General features: G+C 38.8%; 1 protein-coding gene across 9 annotated transcripts in view; it reads right to left on the bottom strand.

The window, feature by feature from the left end:
* Nucleotides 1-19,238, bottom strand: part of RORA (RAR related orphan receptor A) — a 433,189-nt gene that overhangs the window by 84,652 nt on the left and 329,299 nt on the right. The window contains exon 1 of one of the 9 annotated variants that reach the window (XM_083851036.1): nt 5,700-5,742. The exons of the other annotated variants lie outside the window; for them this stretch is intronic. Coding sequence (XP_083707162.1) covers nt 5,700-5,727 — 28 coding nt within the window. The 5' untranslated portion in view covers nt 5,728-5,742. Of the gene's footprint in view, nt 1-5,699; nt 5,743-19,238 lie in introns of those variants that run through there. 9 annotated transcript variants of the gene reach the window in all.

Raw genomic sequence — 19,238 nt, 5'->3', positions numbered from 1 at the left:
TCAACAACAGTGTGGATGTTTTACTAATTTATGGTGATTCTAAGTTTTGCTAAAGCAGGTGAGTGGGACTGGTGTGTTGTAGTTCCTCCCATTAGTACCATGTTGCACGTAAGTGCTGCAGGATGCGATACTGTACCGCCTGCACCACATTCCTGGTCATGTAGGTGGCCTTTATACCAGCGAGCTGTATTTGTAAGCCATGGGTTTTGCAGGTAAGTGATCTTCAAGATCACTACTTGGAAGGCACATGCACAAATGGGGATGTCATTGACAATGCCTTACTTCTTCCAGGCTCCCACTGCCTGAGCTACCATTTCTAAACTGTGATTACTGGGCTTGGGGGAGTTTTCTTCCATATCTACGAAACCAATCACCTATTTGTCTAATAGTTCTATCTGTCTACGTTGGATAGGCAGGAATGAAGGTTTCCCTGAATCAGTGTGGTGTGTGCATCCTTCCGTCTGTAATTTTGATAAGAAATGTGGTGGTATTTCAGCAAAACAGGAAGCTTTTAGAAATCAAAAGAGGCAGCACAGAGAAAACAAAAGGTTCACATTGTGTTACTGCAGAAAGTATGGAAAACACTAGTTTTTTGAAATGTTTAAACCACAGTGTTTGTTCCTTTTTTCTCCTGGTTTCAAGCCTGTGTGGCTAAATACAGGCCCTTGTTTGCTGTCTCAGTTAGCATATTTTGTTCAAATATTACTATAATACAATAGCTTGAGAAGTAAGACTTGAGATCAGAAACTCAGCAATGGAGCTTATATCTGTTCCACGAGGTGTCAGATGGTCTGCAGTGGAACATTTGGAGTGGAATTCAAATAGACCTGAGGTTATGAGAGTTATTCAACAGTGAGTTAATGAGAGTGCTCCTTTATAAAATGGAGAACTACAGAGTGCTTTTATGGAACCGTAGCTTCTTTGAAGAGCGTTTACTATGGAAACCAAGTTCTGTGAAAGGATCCAAAATACAAGGGAAACCACAGGTGTGGTGTCTGAACCAGCTTTCTGACCAAGGAAACAAGAATTTTAAAGCGTGGTGGCAGGGGGTGATTGGATAGGAAGATAAAAATCCTCGTTCAACAAAAGCAGTATCTGGTATCCTATCTTGAAGACTGCAGTTTTTAGTGATAAAGTGCAACCTGCTACACTCCTCCTCCATATGCATTTCCCTGGCTTGAGAATATTTCATTAAAGATGAGTTTTAAAAAGACTTAGCCATTTAAAGAGTTTTTTCATTCATCACATGGAATTGTAGGCTCTACTGATCATTTGTCTAGCTGACCTCTCCACAGAGAAGTGTTGGAAACAACATTATAGAGACTGAAAAAGCAGGTCCACCAAGGAATGTCTGGATCTGCCAATGGACACAGAAAGTAATGACTCTGCTGCAAAGTGGTACAAAGTCCTGGTGCAAGCACGGGAAATGGCCACAAGGCAAGAAGCCTTAGACTCCTCTCTGAGAAACCCCAAACTTACAGATCAAACTCCCACAGGCAAACAAATCATCCAAATCCTGATGGATCAGGAAACAGATACGTGGGGTCATGCTTACTAAAATCTCCATGTCTTTGATATCACCTCTGTTTATATATCTGGAATGTGTTTCCATGCACACACCTGGAAGGTGTTCACTTCCTTTATTCCCTGTACCTACAAAAAAAGAAGCTTCATGCAAAACACTTCAATAGATACAAGGTTACAAACATGCACTAGCCATTTCTGCATTTTATGTTACGTATGTTGTTGTTAATATAAGCCTTTTATGAAAAAGGAGGCCACTTAAAAAAAACAGTCTATCCAGTTTGTTCACCAGAACTAGACAGAAAGCAAAAGAAAATATATGCTGCTTTACAACTTATTGTCAACCAGGTGAATTGAAAATGTGCTGAGTTACACATTTCATTATTACATGCCCACACCCAAAGGATGCACAGGGAGTGGAGATGAAGAGAACTACATGTTCCTTCTTCAAATTGCACCTATTATCTAACAAACTAGTAGAAACATTTCCCACAATAATAATATACATAAGCCTCAAAAGCTGTTTATTTGGCAACCTTGATGTATGTATTTCATTAAAGTATTAACTGGCATATCACTCTACTAGCCTATTGCAGTGATTTAGGGACAAACAAAACAAGAACCAAACAAAAAAACAGAGCTGTGTTTTGTCCATATTGTAAGCATAGCCAAAAAGTAACATGGATGGGCATTTTCCTGGTGAATTTAAGCAGCTTTAGAACCACAGACTGTTTACACGAATGACACAGATGAGAGCGTTTGTCTTGTCTTACAATATTGGAAGTGAAGACAACTGGATTCTATTCTACCACAAACATCAATCAGTAGAGCTGCCAACTAAATTCTGATGAAGAAACTAGTTATAGAAAACAGCAAAAGTCAAAGGACTGGCAGAAATGTATGAAACTGGATCACAGATTATGTTTAAAAAGTTAAAAAAAGAATCAGAATGACTTTCCAATTAAATCATTTGAATGCAGAAATTAGGAAGAAAAATACATTGCACTTTGAGTTGTCAAAAAGTATAATGGCTCCAGTAACTTCAATAAATCTTACCAAACTTCTTCTAGGCCGTGCAAAACTAAGTATTACCTTTTGGACTGCCATTTTATACCTGGTATTACTGCAAACCAAGCCTGCAAGCTGTCCATGTAGTTCAGAAACCACTTCCTCTTACACATGATTCGCAGACGACTTCGTCATGCTCTCAGAAACGGTTATTTCTGATTACATCTAAAATGAGTTGTACCACAGGCCTAAAACCTTGGGTGTTGAGTACTTCATTTGGATATTCTGGAGGAGGGATCTCAAATGCATTTGGCAAGCAAGACTGATAATTATATGCTAGTTTTACTACCCTAATGAAGAACTGCCCAAAGCGCTGTAACTGTTCAAATTGTTTTGAAAAGAGACTTGCTTTGGGAGCATGTAAAGAATCACGTTAAAAATACTCCATTTTTCCTTGCAGCTTAAGCAGGGAAACCAAAACACACAATATTCCACACACAAAAAAAGCCAGAAGGGACCTTTGTATAATTATGTTTTATGGTTTCTTTTTGGGTCACAAATGACCACACTGCCAAAAGCATAGCACATCAATGATTACCCAGGCCTATTTATAATTCCCATATGCCAAACAACTGTGACAGAAGGCTCACCATAAAGTGTCATTTTCTGTATATAAATAATATAGTTTTCTGAAGTGATTCCACAAATAGTAGTGCTGCACATCTGCATTAACATCAAAAAACAGGTAAATATGCATTAATGGCATTTTTTTTTTAAATAGTCAAGTTTGTAGTTTCTCTATGGCTACATTTAGTGTAGCTGGCCTGGTTCAATCTGTGCATGTTTACTGGGCATAATGTTACTATATTTACATTACTAGTGTATCCAAATATATTTTGGGGAGGGTAAAAAACTGAGGGAGTGGTGACTGAGTCAGGATCCCACATATAAGATTTCCATTTGGAATAGGTTTCCCAAGGTATCTAATTTCACTTGCAGCTCTGTATGTCTGGGATTTCTCAATGTCTAATTGATGGAAAATATGTCTGTGTTTTAATCCAATTCCTAAAAGGCATTCACTTTATATGGTTATAAGTACTTTAGTTGGATATGCCAGCAGACTTTTTGGTATTGCCATACCAAAGAAACCATGCTAGATTTTCCGTAATGGGCATAAATTCCTGTGGCTGCTGGGTCTTGGCTTTTTTAACTAACAACAATATACTGTTAGGAGTCACAAAAGTGAAATGTATATTTGAAATTTATTTCCAGAAGGTCTATATGGATCAAAGAAAGCCCTGAGTTAAGAATGAGTCCTGCAGGAGTGAAGGAAAGAAACACAAAATAACAGGAAATCTATTGCTTTGACATGGTAAGAAGGAGAAAGAAATTTCTAAAAAGAAGCCTCATTTGTTAGCACTGAGTCCATGCACATAAGGAAGAAGCATTTCGCTAGGAGAAAAAACAAAACAAACAAACAAAAACAAAACAAAAACACAGAACAACAACAACAACGAAAAAAATAAAAATAAAAAACAGATCTTTTCAACTTAGGTTTAAGAGGATCGCACTCACCCCTGATTTATCTCCACTGTAATCACACTTTACAGTAGAGTTACTTCACCTGTAAACCATCACACCTGAATCTGCTTCTGCAAAGGCAGAATTAGAAGCCCAGGGATGGGCACTTGCTTCTTTATCAATTCCTTTCCAACTAGGGCCAGTGGAATGGATAGAAGGGAGATAAATTACTATGCAGAACTGGAATATACCTGTCATTCATCTGCTCTATGAAACGGATCACTGAGCTCTGGATTTGGATCACAAAAAAGATCACAGAGAAAAACTGTTGATAAATGTAAACAAAGTGGAAAAATAATAGCTATTAAAAGATGTGACAAGAAAAAAGAAATAGATATATTCACATAACCAGTTTCATATGCAACTGCAAAATCATCTCTTTTGGGTGTACTTGGCTCCAGACTATTGGAAGGGCCCACGTTCAAATTCTGATGTAGCTGGGAAGTTTAGAACCTCATCAGGCTATTCAGCAACTAGCGATCCATCCAGACCTGTAGTTCTGATCAAGGCCCATCCATGCCAATGCAGATGAAAGAGCACTTCAGCCAAGATGTTCCAGACACACCTCACCTAGCCCCCTCTTCCCACCCCCCCCACCCCCAATATTCCATGTTTCTGAAAACAAAATTACCATTCTGGTTTTATATTTACATTGCTCCAGGAATGTGTAATTTAAAACCTGAAACTGTTATAAGCTTGTGCCTTATGTTAAAATAAATATGGCTTACATATATTGTTTGTACACCAGCAATTCAGATAAGCTTATTTGTAAGCTAAGTATAGCACTAATCACATGAAGACATGGGTATAAAATCCTACCATCACTATGAATAGCTCCCGTTAACTGTGCACATAATGGCAGATTCTCCCTATTTTCAGTATTTATGATATTGAAAGCTCTGAAGAATTACTGCTTAGGGAAATCCATTACCAAACTGTCTGAGAATCCAAACATCCTTACTCCAGGAAGGAAGAACTATATGAAACTGCCATCTTCCACTTACAGTATAGTATAGACCAAATTCAATTAAATCCATGTAAACAAAGCTGCAAACACTCACAAGAACAAAAATGATGATGTCTTGCCACAGAAAGAACAGCTCCCCTGGGAAAAGATTAAATCAATATCCTTAACCTTTACATTCCAGAGGACTGCCAAATCACCTCACTTTGGCAAGGACGCTCATGTAAACAATTAAATTAAATTCAATTAAATTAAAAATCTGTGAGATAAACCTAGTTGAATTGCTTCTGGGAACGACTCTTGTAGGTATAAATCAAACACCAATGCAGGGGAAAAACATAGTAACAATTCCTGTAAATCCAAAGTTCATTATTCTTGAGACACATCCAACTAATTAACTCCATGCAGATCTTAAAAGCAAGTATCAAGTATGAATTCATGCCAGGTCCAACCATGCTAACAAAAACAAGACAAGTAGCACCCCTCAGCAGGGCTTCAGCTGGAACACCAAGCCAAGAAAACAGTCCAATACGCTGTGACACACTGAGTTCGAGAAGCCTAAGGTTGCCTCAGTAGGAAGGTGACTTTGCCATTTCAATGACAGAACAGGTCAGGTACATACAGGTGAATGTGTATGCCAGTAGTAGCATCCCAGCTAAAGCACAGGTGAAAATGTTAACTTCTTAAACTCCTTGAAACTCCCAAGGTACATGTGATTACAGCTAAATGCAATTACACTACTTCTGCTACCCAGCACTAGCCATACACCTGTTTTTACACAGCACTGAATTGCACCATTTAGATAGGTCTGTAGTTTTAATTCTAAAAGTGGATAGTTTCAGCCTGTGGGGAAGTTTCAGATGACTGGGAGACCAACACATCAGAAAATGCCCAGAACAAGAGGCACTGGGCACCAACTGGAACACAGGGGGTTCCAGCCAGACATAAGGAAACCTTTCTTCACCATGCGGATGCCGGAGCCCTGGCAGCGATTGCCCAGAGAGGTTGTGAGGTCTCATCCTTGGGAATAGTCAAAAGCCGCCTGGGCAGGGTCCTGGGCAAGCTGCTCTGGGTGCCCTGCTTGGGCAAGGGTTGGGCCAGAGGGACCCGGAGGTCCCTGCCAACCTCAGCCTGTTTGTGATGCTGTGATCTGCGGGAGTTGAACAACAGGTTCTAATGAACATCTTAAAATCTATCAGCAGAGGGCTTGGGCAGAAAGGGGGTCAGAGCTCAAAAGCAGGAGAGCAAGTTTTACCCACTCACAGTGTTCTTAAAAAATGCCTCAGTCCAGCTCTCCTTTGTCAAGGGTCAAGATCTGAAAGAGAGCAGGTGAGTATCATAAAAGAGACATACTTCTCCAAGATACTCAGGAAGATAAAATTAACTCCAATTCTAATTCCATCACTTGCCTAGGATGAAAGGATGATACACAGCCACAAGAACAAACCCTGGATGAACAAGCGCTATGGGCATGGTGGAGAGGTGCAGTCTTTGAGAGGTTCACTCTGTTTTGAGGGTTTGGGTCTAACAGCATTTCTCCATGCTCCACTGGCAATTAGGCTCAACAATTATACAGAAGATAGCACTTGTGAATCAAGTTTTTTTCCCTCCAAACATGCTCTGAGTGGGTTGAACAAAGCTGTGCTTCCTTGCTGGCCTGTCACATGTGGCCAGCTCTTGGTGCACACAGACAGCCTATTTACTCGAGAAAAATATACACCTGGCTGTACAAATGCAGCCCTTAACAGGTTTCTTCAATTATCATGTCTCAGTCTCTCACTGCAAACCATTAAGAAATCACACTTTATTCTGGTACTGTCACTTTGATACCTCCATTTTACAGCTGGTGGACATGAGACAACTGAAAAGTAGGCATGTCCTTGCCCAAGTCAGAGGAAAGTTTATGGCCAAATATGTTCTCATTAGCTTTCTGGCACAGATACTGGAACTACTGCTGGCCTGTACGTGCCTGTATTAGCGAATGGTTTGCATAATGTTCCTACTGCATCTCTAGCTGGAAGCTGTTCTGGCTATGACTTTTGCCATTTTGAGGATTAAGCATGCCTTTGAAAGATTAAGGTAGAAATTTTCAAAGGACTGAGGAAGACAGGTGCTCAAATCATAACAGAAATCAGTGGAGTTAGCTGCTACAGATTTCTTCTGACATTCCACCTTAATGCATTTTGGTTCTAGTTCAAACAGGACATTATGTGGAGTCAAATCACGTTCGGAGTATCAGAAGCCACATTACTAACTTAAATGTTGCAATTGCTAAAGTGATTAATGCTTCAGTTCACAAGCCAGAAACCTTCAGACCCCATTTCCTTTCCACGTGTCAGCCAGGTTAACAAAACACAGAATGTATCGCCTGGCCCTCAGTTCATCTTCAATAGTTCCTGTCACTGAGTCATTTGCCTCTACTGGTATGACTTCACACAACACCAATCTCTTAATGACCTAGCACTGGCTTCAAAAATGCAGATGCACTACGTCTATGAAAACTGCAGTAATGGAGAGACTGTGAGGCAAAGGAAATACTTACTTGTATTACACATTGAAACTGTTAAGCTGGACAGCAGTGTTACTTACCTTTTTGTGTGTACACACTGGCCACTGAGCTTCATTGTGACAGACTTGCTTTATTGTGGTATGTAGTAAAACCCAGCTGGAAAGTGCAGCTGTTCAATACACATGGCAACACCAGGAATGGCCGAGCTATGACAGTTTCCTTCTCTCTCAGAGCTAACATCATACAAACTGATATTTCAAGAATAAATCCTGTCTTCACCTCAAGAGGTTAGATTTGGCACAATTTTGCAAAGGAGGGAAGGTATAAGCTTTGCAAAGAGATTAAAAAGGGGGGGGGGGCACAGCAAAACAGTGATTATCTGCAGAACTACTCTGCAGAATCAGCTTCCTCTGGAAAGGTGCACAATAGCACATAAGAAAGTAAATATGTTTAGGATAGGTCTGGGAAAGGACGATGATCTACTTGAATCTCTTTCTTCTGAAGCAACCTCTTTTCCTTTTCTAACTGCCTTCCTCTTGCCACTTAACAAGTAGAAAAACTGATTGAGAGGAAGAACACTAACAATGCGGGAGCTATCTGTGAATGTGGTATTTAGACAAACCACAACTTCTCATGCTCATTATCTCCTCACCAAATGAAGTCTTCTTACCCACCTGTGCATTGTTCTCATCCAGCTGCCCTACTTCTGTTTATTATGTAGCATTCATTAACTGGTTCTAGAGATAGCAGTTGAGAGTGAGTAATTATCTCCCTAGCAAAAAGAATAAGGGTCAGATTCTTAAAGGTGACTGTTGAAGGTTTCAAAAGAAAAAAGAAAAAACAAGAGGGACTATTTCGCAGCTTGGCGCTCCATAAAGAAACCCTGTATTCAAAGAAAAAGAGATACTTTATTTATACTCTAAAAATCTTGCAGTACCTAAACAGATTTTGATGGTACACACAGATTTCAGGGGCTCTCCCTTCTGGATTGAAAAAGTACAGCCACTCTGTGTGCTCTTTATACAGAAGATCAATTCAGCTATAAACAGTATCTCGGAGTCTTCAGAAGTGTTGCACTAAAACTTCAGCACATGGTATCATGCATTCAGGTAACATGACTTAAAATAGCAATAAAGATATAGTAGGATAGTATTTACCACCTACTTGCCATCGAAGGGCTTAGCTAAGGCCACTGGAGGGTTATTAATCTGGTTGCTAGAACATACTAAGTGTGCTGTTGTAAGGTTGCTGCTATTGTTACCCACACTAGCTGTTTATTATTATAATATTAACTTCCTAAGCTCATGATACAATCTTGGCTGAGAATACTGTAATAGCTCTATTTTATTTTAGTATTCCTCTTGAGTAGTTTCCTTGCTAGAATTTATAAAATGCCACTAGTTGCAATGATGAATCTTTAAGGCCCACCGCAGCCTCCTGCTATGCAAAGTGGTAAGACAAGGGCAAGCAAAGATGGTGCAGTCTAAGCAAAAGGACATGGTACCATTAGTATATCAACATCTAAGGGGCAACTTTCACAAAAACAAAGTCATCAACAACTCAACAAAGGTCTCCTTTAGAGCAGTGAATGCTTCACATACTTAATTTTTTTTCCTTCATCTCCTAACATCAGGGAAAAAGAAGAGCTTCTCTCACCCTTCCTACAGAGCTCTGGCCTCCTGGCTCCAGCAAGCATGTACAGAAGAGTAAGCTCTGCTTGTTACAAAGCATGGTCTTACCTTCCCTTGAGACTCATTCCTAAATGTCAGAATCCTTCTCTTAACACTAGCTGGACCTGGCCTTCTAAACTGAAAATATGTCTTAATAAATAATACTCTGTTCTTCTACATAAAGAATAATGCAAAAGCCTTTCAGATAAAGAAGAAAGACTTTCCAAACTAATTTTCACATCTCATGAAGCAGCTATTACTAAGGACAAGCCTGCATTTCATGAGGGGAGAACAGACAGAAGGAAAGGGATCATGTTTAAGAAGACTCTGATTAAGTTCTACAGCAAGAGAGCGAGAAATAGATTTGCAAAGTGTGAATAACTCAGTAGAAAAAAGATTTTCTGATTGGAAGTTATTAGCATTAACACATTAAAAACGTTAAGCAGTAGCATCAATCAGTATTACTACATCATCTTCAGAGCAATCTGAATTGAAGATCCATCTAAAAGAAGCACATTTGTTAGAGCCTGGATATCACCACAATAAAAGCTTGCTAACAGAAAACAAAGCAGTTACATTCAAGTAGCAGCAGGGGCTACTTTGTCCCACAGAAAATTCAATGAGCTGACAATGCCAAAACATACCCTATATACTGATGTTGGCAGCAGTAAAAATTAAAAATCAGGAGCACATGCAGTAAACACATAGTACCCAGGTGGTCTACATGACAGTCAGAAAGCCATCTATCAGAGGGTGGGTACAGAACATTCATGTCATCAGGAGAAAGGGGAAGCTTTGTTCTGAATGCATGGAGCTGACTAAAACCGTGGTAGTAAGAATGCACGGTATGCCAGTACAGCTAATTACCCTAAACCCAGACATAGAATATTTTAGTAAAAGATACTTGTATCAGTGTACCTGTACCTAAACTAGACAGGTGCCACTTGGACCAGGACAGCAAGCAGCAGAGTAGCAGATGCAAACTAGCTTTGACAGCATCGACTGAGTTTGCTCTCAGATCAGCAGCGCTGTATAACAACAAACCCCTCAATTTCTGCTTGCAGGACAGCTTCTGAGGCAGTTTACCGCTGTAACAAGTAACCACTCCCTAATCTATATCAGAAAAAAATGTAAGCAGTCAGAATTGCTGAACCAGGCTAATTGGGCTGCTTTTGCCAGAAGGGGACCAAGGCACATTTGCACAAACCATTGTATCCACAAGTGGGAGCTGGAAAAGGACTTGTATCACTTCATTTTCTGTCTTGGTTCTCCTTCTATAGATCAGAGTATTTCTATGCCTTGTTCAGATATTGAAATATTAAAAACTGTGAATTACTTGGCTCTGACAGTAATGAGGGGAAACCCTCCATATGACTATGATAACACATGGATAGATTCTGCTCAAAATCTGGCATTTGTCCTTACTCAGATGAAAAGATGTCCTTACTCTCCCAAAAGACAGTCTGATCTCTGCTGGCAATTATGCCCCCTTTGAGACATCACAGTTTGTGGACGAGGTAAGGAAGGGTTTATTTTCTGTGCGCTGAGAAATATTCATGAAGGGTCATGCTTGGAATATTCTGTAACCAGTTACAGATAATAGCAACAGCCAAGCTGATGCCAAGACCGATCAAGTTACTCCAAAATATCTTTCATTTATACTTAATTTGACTTATTTTTTTCAGTAATTGGTACTGAGTCCTTTAAATTAATCTTTTAAATTGTTAATTTGAAGTATGAGTTGGAAGTCAATTTAAACACTAAGTGGGACCTACATGAACCTATTAACAATGAGTACTCATCTAAGCTATGGCTCCCATATTAGAAGCACACCAAATCAATCTTGACATGGGCTATTATACTTCCGTTGGCAGCACAGCACTGTGTGCTGATCAGGAATGAAAGATAAAATGTTAGATGAAAATCTCAGAACACTGTGAAAACTCTTGGCAACAAGTTTCATTATTAGTCCTCCACAGATACACTGCACGTCCTGATTATTCTTCCATTTGCTTATAACTGCATTATTATTTTTAAATATTTTATTTGCAAATTACATTCCTTATAGCTTGTACCTTGGGAACAGCAATCATCCAATAAAGAGTGGAGAAGAACACAAGTCAGACCCAGGTTCTTGTCCTTCTGCAACACCTCTGCTTTTGCACCACTGTAGGAAGAGCAGAGTACCTTTCTAACAAACTTTGTACTGCCGGATGAAAAATGATCACATACATACACCTGTACAGTTAAGCAGTTATTAGAAGCTGACACATTACTGTGGCTCCTCAGACTGAAAAAAGGGTTTATGTAGCATGGGTTTCATTACAGTGTTTTTCAAGAAAACGAATCTGTCTATACATATCACGGGAATCATACTTGAGTCCAGCTAGCAGAACTACAGATTCACGTTGTCTTTCAGGAAGAGTCTGACAGATACGAGCTGATAGATCTAAGTTGAGTGTAGTGGTTTATAATACTTATTAGTAAGCAAAACAGATCGTGTTTAGTAAGCAAAGCCAGGACTTCTTCCAGAAATAAATACAGTTGGGGCGGGTAATTGTTTATATCATTCAAGCTCTTTTGGAAGCACTAATAATCTACAACTAATAAAAAAAACACATCACGGAAGTAGCCGGCCTGCTGGCTAGGGACCGCAGTATGGCATAGGACAGTGGCCTATAAAAACATTACCAAAAAAAGTACAAATAGTAAAAGTAACATGAGTATATGCTTCACAGATATATCAGTATGCATCAATGCCCAAGTGCAGCAGATTCTCAGTCACTGGTAGTGCCCTACAAAGTTGTTTTTTGTGTCTAGTGTTTATTAAAAAAAAGTTTGTAATTCTAACAATAAAATTTTGTAAAACAGTTGTTTACCAAAATGCTCTGAACTTTATTTACCACCTCCCTCTTCAATTGCCAAAGTATACTGAATTCCAAAGTGAATTATGGAGTGTTTTTTTGATGATTACATGTTAGGTGGTTACAGGAGATTCAGAAACACTGCATTAAGGAGATAATAACCTTAATAACATAATGGTTAAAATTCTATGACGTGAATAATCTTAATATTTCTGGTGCATTTGAGTCAAGGAAGGATGGGCCACTGTACAGGGAACAATAAAAATATTCCCTGGGTTACAGTCAGCTCATAATTCATAGAATAGCACTATCAACCAAAGTGTTTTTTGTTGTTGTTTTGTTTTGTTCTGTTTTTTTTTTTTTGATTAATCGTCTGCCAGAGCCAGAGAGTTTGAGGCTAATTGTTCCATTCTTGACTGCAGAATGAATTAGAGAACAATGTGCAGTCCTAAACCAAGAAGGGAAAACAAAGCAAAACCAAGAGCCCATAATGAATGGTGAGCTAGGTACTTTGCTCTTCTATTCACAAAGATGTTGTGAAAATGGCTCCAAGGAACAGCAGGCATAAGAGATAGATAAAATCCTACACCACATGGTCATAGGTAACCAGACTCACATTGGACAGCTTGGTTAATGGAACAATACGTTTGAACAAGGAAGAAAGGAGAGCAGCATCACATTAGAAGGTTAACTCAGATTTAAGAAGTAACTGACTGAGGCAGCAGGTGACTGAGGAATGATGAATGGGCAACAATATAAAACAGACACCTTTCATTATAGGGAGAGGAAAACTACTGTTTAAAAGGATATTACAGAGCAGTTCTTGTGGCTGTATCTCTGCTAGCACCATAAATTAAAAGGTCTGTTGGTACTGGCTTGTGTATGTAAAGGACTGAAAAATAAAACTGTTGGTTGCATCAGCCACCATTGTTAGTGCCTTCCCAGCCAAATCATCACATGTCCAGATTTTTTTTGTAATGCTTAAATTCTTAAAATATATATTTTTAAACAAAAAAGATATATAACATTAAAAACACAGATGTAAAGAAACAAAACACAGAGTACCACATTCATACATAAGCCACGACAGGGTCATTATCCATGACTCCCTCTCATTCAAATTAATAATATGTCTGCAAAAGAGCATGGAAAAACAAGATGAAAGCTAGATAAATATAGTCTACTGAAATTCTGAGCAAAAATGATGCATTCTCTGCTGGGGCTTTACCTTTCGTTTGAGAACGACGACTTGGAGGAAAAGGAAACAAGTCTATAAACACTTAGCAGTGCCAACAAATAAAACAATTAAATTAATGACAGAAAAGGACAGCAATATTTAGCCAAAATGTTTAGAAGAAATGCCAAAGTTATGATGACCTGAACATACACATAACTAGTGCCTAATGCTTTTAGATACTTTTAGGGTGAAGAAACAAAGTTGACTGTAGAGAATGAGCTGGCACTGAAACAGAACAAAAACAGTGACTCAGAGAAATTGTATCCTCACAAAACCTGCAGAGATTCTGGAGACCCAGCTCCAGGTAACGCTACAGGAAAGAAGGGTAGGAACATGCTTTTTTTAGCTCACTACGAACAGTCAGATGGACAAAGTCACTAGAGATAGCTGAACTGTTCCAGGCACCAAAGAGACAACTGTGAGAAGCTACTGATATGCTTATTGAGAGCCTGGAAGCAAATGGCAATTCATGTATTCAAATATGAGAGAAAACCTTATCTTGTAGGAGCTAATTATCACAGTCTTTTCTTTTTTTTTTTTTTTTTACAAGTTACTCAGCCAAACAACACGTCAGTACTTCAACAAACTACACCAAGTTAGTATTTACCAAGGCTAGTTTTGAGTGAGTAAAGGCAGTCAAAGCTTTCCACAGCCCATAAAACTGCCAAAACAGCCTTTGACTCAATGACTGTATGTGCATAGGTAACAACAAGGAAAAGGTCCCATCTGCACACAAAAAAAATGGATTCTGTGCAGAAAACTTTTCTTTACAGAACACCTCCCTCTGTTCCTCTGTTCTTCATGGATCTCCATGCTGTAAGCAATGTAAACCACATATAGAGCAACGAAGGCTTTGTGCCTGAAATCCAGACAAAAATAACACGGAATAGCATTAAAAGCTGTGTTTCAGTGTCCATTTTACCATATGCTGGGGCACAATAATGTCTCTCCACTCTACCCCAATAAACATTTTCTGTGTATACAGTGATAATTCCAACACTTCCCCTACATACTGGAACGAACTCTGGGTTCTTATACTGGCTACGCTACACAACAGAAAGGAAAAAAAGGAAGATCAATCTGACTTTATGAATTTCTCCCTAATGAGGAACAGCATAAAGAGCATTCTTGAACCATCAGTTTATTCTGAATAGGGGAGATGTTGATTAAGATTTTTATTCCTCAGCAGTTACTGCACAGAATAATGAAGGAATGCTCCACATTTATAGAAAAGAGAAAAACATTTCTCTTCTTCCGGAGAAATGAAGGAGTCAGCTGTCCCCATGATGTGAATGAAATGGGCAACAGCCATGGAGAACACTTCAGAAAGAACATAAAAGGGTGGAGGAAAGCAAGGAGACTTGCCACAGGTAGCATAGCTGAGTTGGTTCTGCAAACCCATTCTGAAATTACACTTTTAGCGTGTCAGTGTGCACTGCCGACAGGGTCTTGGTTCCGATCAGGAGCGTGCTTCTGAAGCAACTCTCCCCATCACTTCATTTGTTTCAGCTTCCATTGCAAAGTGGCCTCAGAGCACTTGAGCAGGATTCCTTTCAGAGGAAACTGAACTGAAAGATGTGCTCCCAGACCATATGTAATGCACTCCAGCTGCATTGGGCTTCCTCAGACTAGATCAGACCTACTCTCAAGTAAACAAATAACCTCTGAAACACCTATGTCACCCTAATGTCAGATCCCCTGTGTCAGCCTCTCTGCCCTATAGAACTGCTCCCTTTGATCTACACAAGTTGTTAAAATACATGTGCCCTTAGTGTTCCAGACTGGAATCTTTATGCTCGACCTATCCCAAGTTCAGCTAGGAATAAGTTCTAAACATGTACTGAGGAGTTGGCACAGACGGTATCAAAGTTAATCAGAACAGATATTGTTAAATCTCCAGTAAGTCTTCCTCTGACTTTTGGGTAAGGCTCAGAATCTATCATTTCCTTCTGTTATTCTGGTAAAGAGATGGCAGAGAAAGATATTCTGGGGAAAAATCAGAAACTTATTCTGTTACTATGTGGTGAAAATTCACAGTACAAATACAGAGCATAAGCAGTATAAAGTGTTTGACATCATGGCTCAGCAGCACCTATATGGTTTTCTTTCTTCCCTTAAAATTAAATGGCATCAGAGTACAGTTGCACTGGTATGAAGCTATGTGGTACACCACCTATGACACACACTTAGCTCAATACTCAAAAAATATTGGCAACTGCAGCAGAATTACAGCCAACCTCAGCATATCCAGCGTGTCTAGCAGTAAGACTAAATGAAAAATGACTGTTATGCAAATGTCTATAAAAATTCACCACCTATTTCAGATATTCAAACAACCATTTCAGTCACCTAAATCTGAAAATGATTAATTTACTTTCTGCTTTTTGTTTGTGTGTAACAATAAATAACCAGCAAGTTCCCTGAGGGCTAGGATTTCATGAATCATTAAGCTTGTCACCAGGTGGATGTCTGTCATCAACTACAGTTTGAGAGGCAGAAGATGAGCATAAGGACAGAATTCAGAAAGTTATATGCAAGTGATGCCCAAGGAAGAATCAGGGTCTGCAATTTGATCTACAAAGGGAAGATCCATGGTCTAACACAGACATCCCAGCAGTCAGGGAGGCTCAGCTAGGAATCAGGGCTTTCTCACAGCTCTGTGTGAGACTCCACAGAGGAACAAGCATGGACAAGTTCCCTCAGAGAGCATTTGAAATATGAGCAGGTGCTACACAAACACGATGTAAGGAACTTAGAGCATCTATCCATACTACTTTGAGCCAAGTGCTACATTTTCTTCCAACCATGAGAAATTGGCTTTGGTTTTAGAGCACAGAAGAGAGAAACACAGAATAAAATCAAAAAGATGTTCAAAGACATTTCCCACAAAGTGTGAAAACTGGATCTTAAATCTGTCCACTAGGATTGGAAACAAAATGAAACAAACCACATTGTTAATTCTACCCTTTAACTTAAAACTTATTGCACCAAAATGCATGAAAGACATCTCTACAATTACAAGAAGAGAAAATATAATTGAAATGTGCATGTAAAATGTGTCAAAAAATTTTCCTATAGGAGTAATAAACTAAATATTCAACTATCTTTTCCTAATTATTTGCGCCATCTGATATGATAATAAATACAACAGCACTTACACCTGCAGATTACTCCTGGAAACTTTTGCACACATGAAGAATGAGCCATTTCTAAGTCACACTCAATTAAAGCATGATATGATCACCATCAGTTTATACTATAAAACACAGAACAGTTTTATAGAAGAAAAGTTGATTTTAATGATAAACCACAGTTCATTCAACATGCCCCGTCTTACTGACACACGGGACTTGGTTGCTGTAACGTTACCTAGAAGGCTCTGTCTTCAGGAGCCAGGCTGCTTTGAAAGTAATTTTTCAGCCTGTTACAATGTGATCCATGAACTTGCAGTTACAGCTCCCAAATGGCTAGGCAATGCCAAAGCCCTTGCTGTAGTTCTGAAGATCAGTCAGCTCCAGTAGCCTAGGGTGTGTACAGGGATGTGACGCCATTTCTCTCAGCTTCCTTGCTTTTTAAAGCAATTTCTATAATGCATGAGCTGAGTGATAAAGTGAAACGTGCGAAGACAGTTGAAGCTCCACCAACAACCCTGATATTTGTAGTCAGTCCTTAGTAAGCACAAATGACTCCACAACTTTGACACAGAAGCCACCTGTTTATCAGCTTATAATATTTGAGTATACTCAGACTAAAAGTTCCTATTATCTTAATACAATCTTAATACAAGCCTCATAAACAAACACTCCTAAATTACCGCCACCTGCTAAATGACAAGAGCCTAATTTCTCCTCCTCCTCTGTGTATGAGACTCCAGACCTTTTCATGTCTGAGCATACACAGTCTGACAGTTTTAAGCTTACATCACAAAACACTGACACAGTGAATATGCCAATTTCAAGATGACTGCAATGAAAATATAAACTGAGTGCCATTTAATAAGCTTGTGTTTTCATAGAAATACAATGTGTTATAGACGGATTGTTTCCATGAAAACACGTTTAGAAATGAAACAAATATTTACTCAACACTAAGCCCAGTCATCTGCGAAATACTTAAAATCAAATAGTTTAGGATTCATATTTATATTAAATAATTGATGAAGGGTTGATACAACAGCTAATAGAATTGCTTTTACTTTTTAAAAACTTGAAATATAGATGTTTTTGGAAATGTATTTAAAAGCACCTAAGGACATGAGTACTGCATTTGTTAACGCAAAGCAGACAAAGCTAACAGCCATTGATAGACTGGTCTGGGAGAACTGCATTAACCTACTGGCAAATATTCTGATAAGATCCTAGTTCCTGATGTTACTGAAATTAATTCCTGTACAACAGCAGCAAACAGCTAGGTACAGCATGGTATACCATTTCAGGCATAAAGGAGAAGCTATACCACTTTGCAAAGAACAGAATGAACAGAATCTTCTGTCTCTAAAACCAATGGCAGTATTTCTACTGACTCTGAAGAATACACAATTTTCCACTTTTCTTGTTTCCAACTTTTTTGTTGCATAGAGATTCCTACACAAAACGTCTCAGAAGTGCGTTTTTGAAAGAGACGAAGAACTTCAGCTCTAATCCTACTTTAATCAGGACACGCTTAGCTTGATGTATGTAGGTAATAGTGTGTTCAGTTACGACGTCACTGGAAGGAAGATGAAGTTTAGCAACTTTAATGTATCAAACACAAAGTCTGCCGTCACTCAGTTCCTGTTGCCATTCCTTTATGCACAATTTGGTCACCACCTACTTCAGCTGAAGCTTCAGTGTCTCTTCTTACCTAACAGGTGCAAATGTGTCAGATCTGCACATAACATTTTGGACAATAGTAACTGAGTCCCTTCCTTTTTCTTTTTGCTTCTCCTTTCCTTTTATTCCTCTCTCTCTCAAGCTCTAAGAGTAACAGCAATCATAATAGAAATCTAACCTCAAAACTATTTGGAAGCAAATGTGTGGCAAACACACAAAACTCATCGAAGGAGCTGTCTATTATACCATTCAGTGATTCTAAACTGGAAAACAATAGAAACTAAAAGGAGAAAAGACTAATTTGTGCTAAAACTATTTAAATACTCAATTAAAAACGTTTTCTGTATTTTATTTATTTTTTTATACAGCAATGAACTAACCTAATAAAAGGAATGTCTATTTTGGGGTATGTTATTCAAAACCAGCATACTGATTATTTATTTATTTATTTATTTTTGCTTTGTGCAAATTACATTTGCACTCGGTTAATTTATTTAGAGGTAGCGCCTTTGTTTTAATGACAAGTACCTAGGAGAAAGATTTTGGGTGGGATTAACACAAAGACAGGAAAGGAAAGAGGAAGAATGGAATCATACTAGTTCTACAAACTTTTGTAGAGGATATCAAAGTTTCTCACCAATTGCCCAAATCCCACCAGCAGGGGCAGTCCATGTCAAACTAACACTTAATCAAATTATTACTGCTAAATAGACCTTTTGGTTCTCAAAAAGAGCACTATGAAGCATAATCTGGACGCTTACCATGCAAGTGCCACTATTATATATGCAAGCCAATTCTGACACAGAAGAACACTAAAGATTTAATGGACAACCTATGCCCATCCATTTTACAATAGAAATAAATATGTCGATAGTCTTCTGTTGATTATTCTGGATATACAGTAAAATGTCAATCACATTCTTATTCTCAGCTTGGTGATTTGATTTCAAGACAAGGAACTCAATAGCTTGAGTCAAGAACGTAAGCAGCTACATATAAGCCATCTTAGCTTGGCACTTAGCAGAATGCAATACCGCTTACCAGGCTGGACCACAGTCTAACTTCTGATT

Source organism: Anser anser, assembly GCF_964211835.1.
Source record: "Anser anser genome assembly, chromosome: 10".
In the NCBI taxonomy this organism is placed as follows: domain Eukaryota; kingdom Metazoa; phylum Chordata; class Aves; order Anseriformes; family Anatidae; genus Anser; species Anser anser.
The sequence above is the reverse complement of the archived record's forward strand: the minus strand, read 5'-3'. Positions and strand labels throughout refer to the sequence as shown.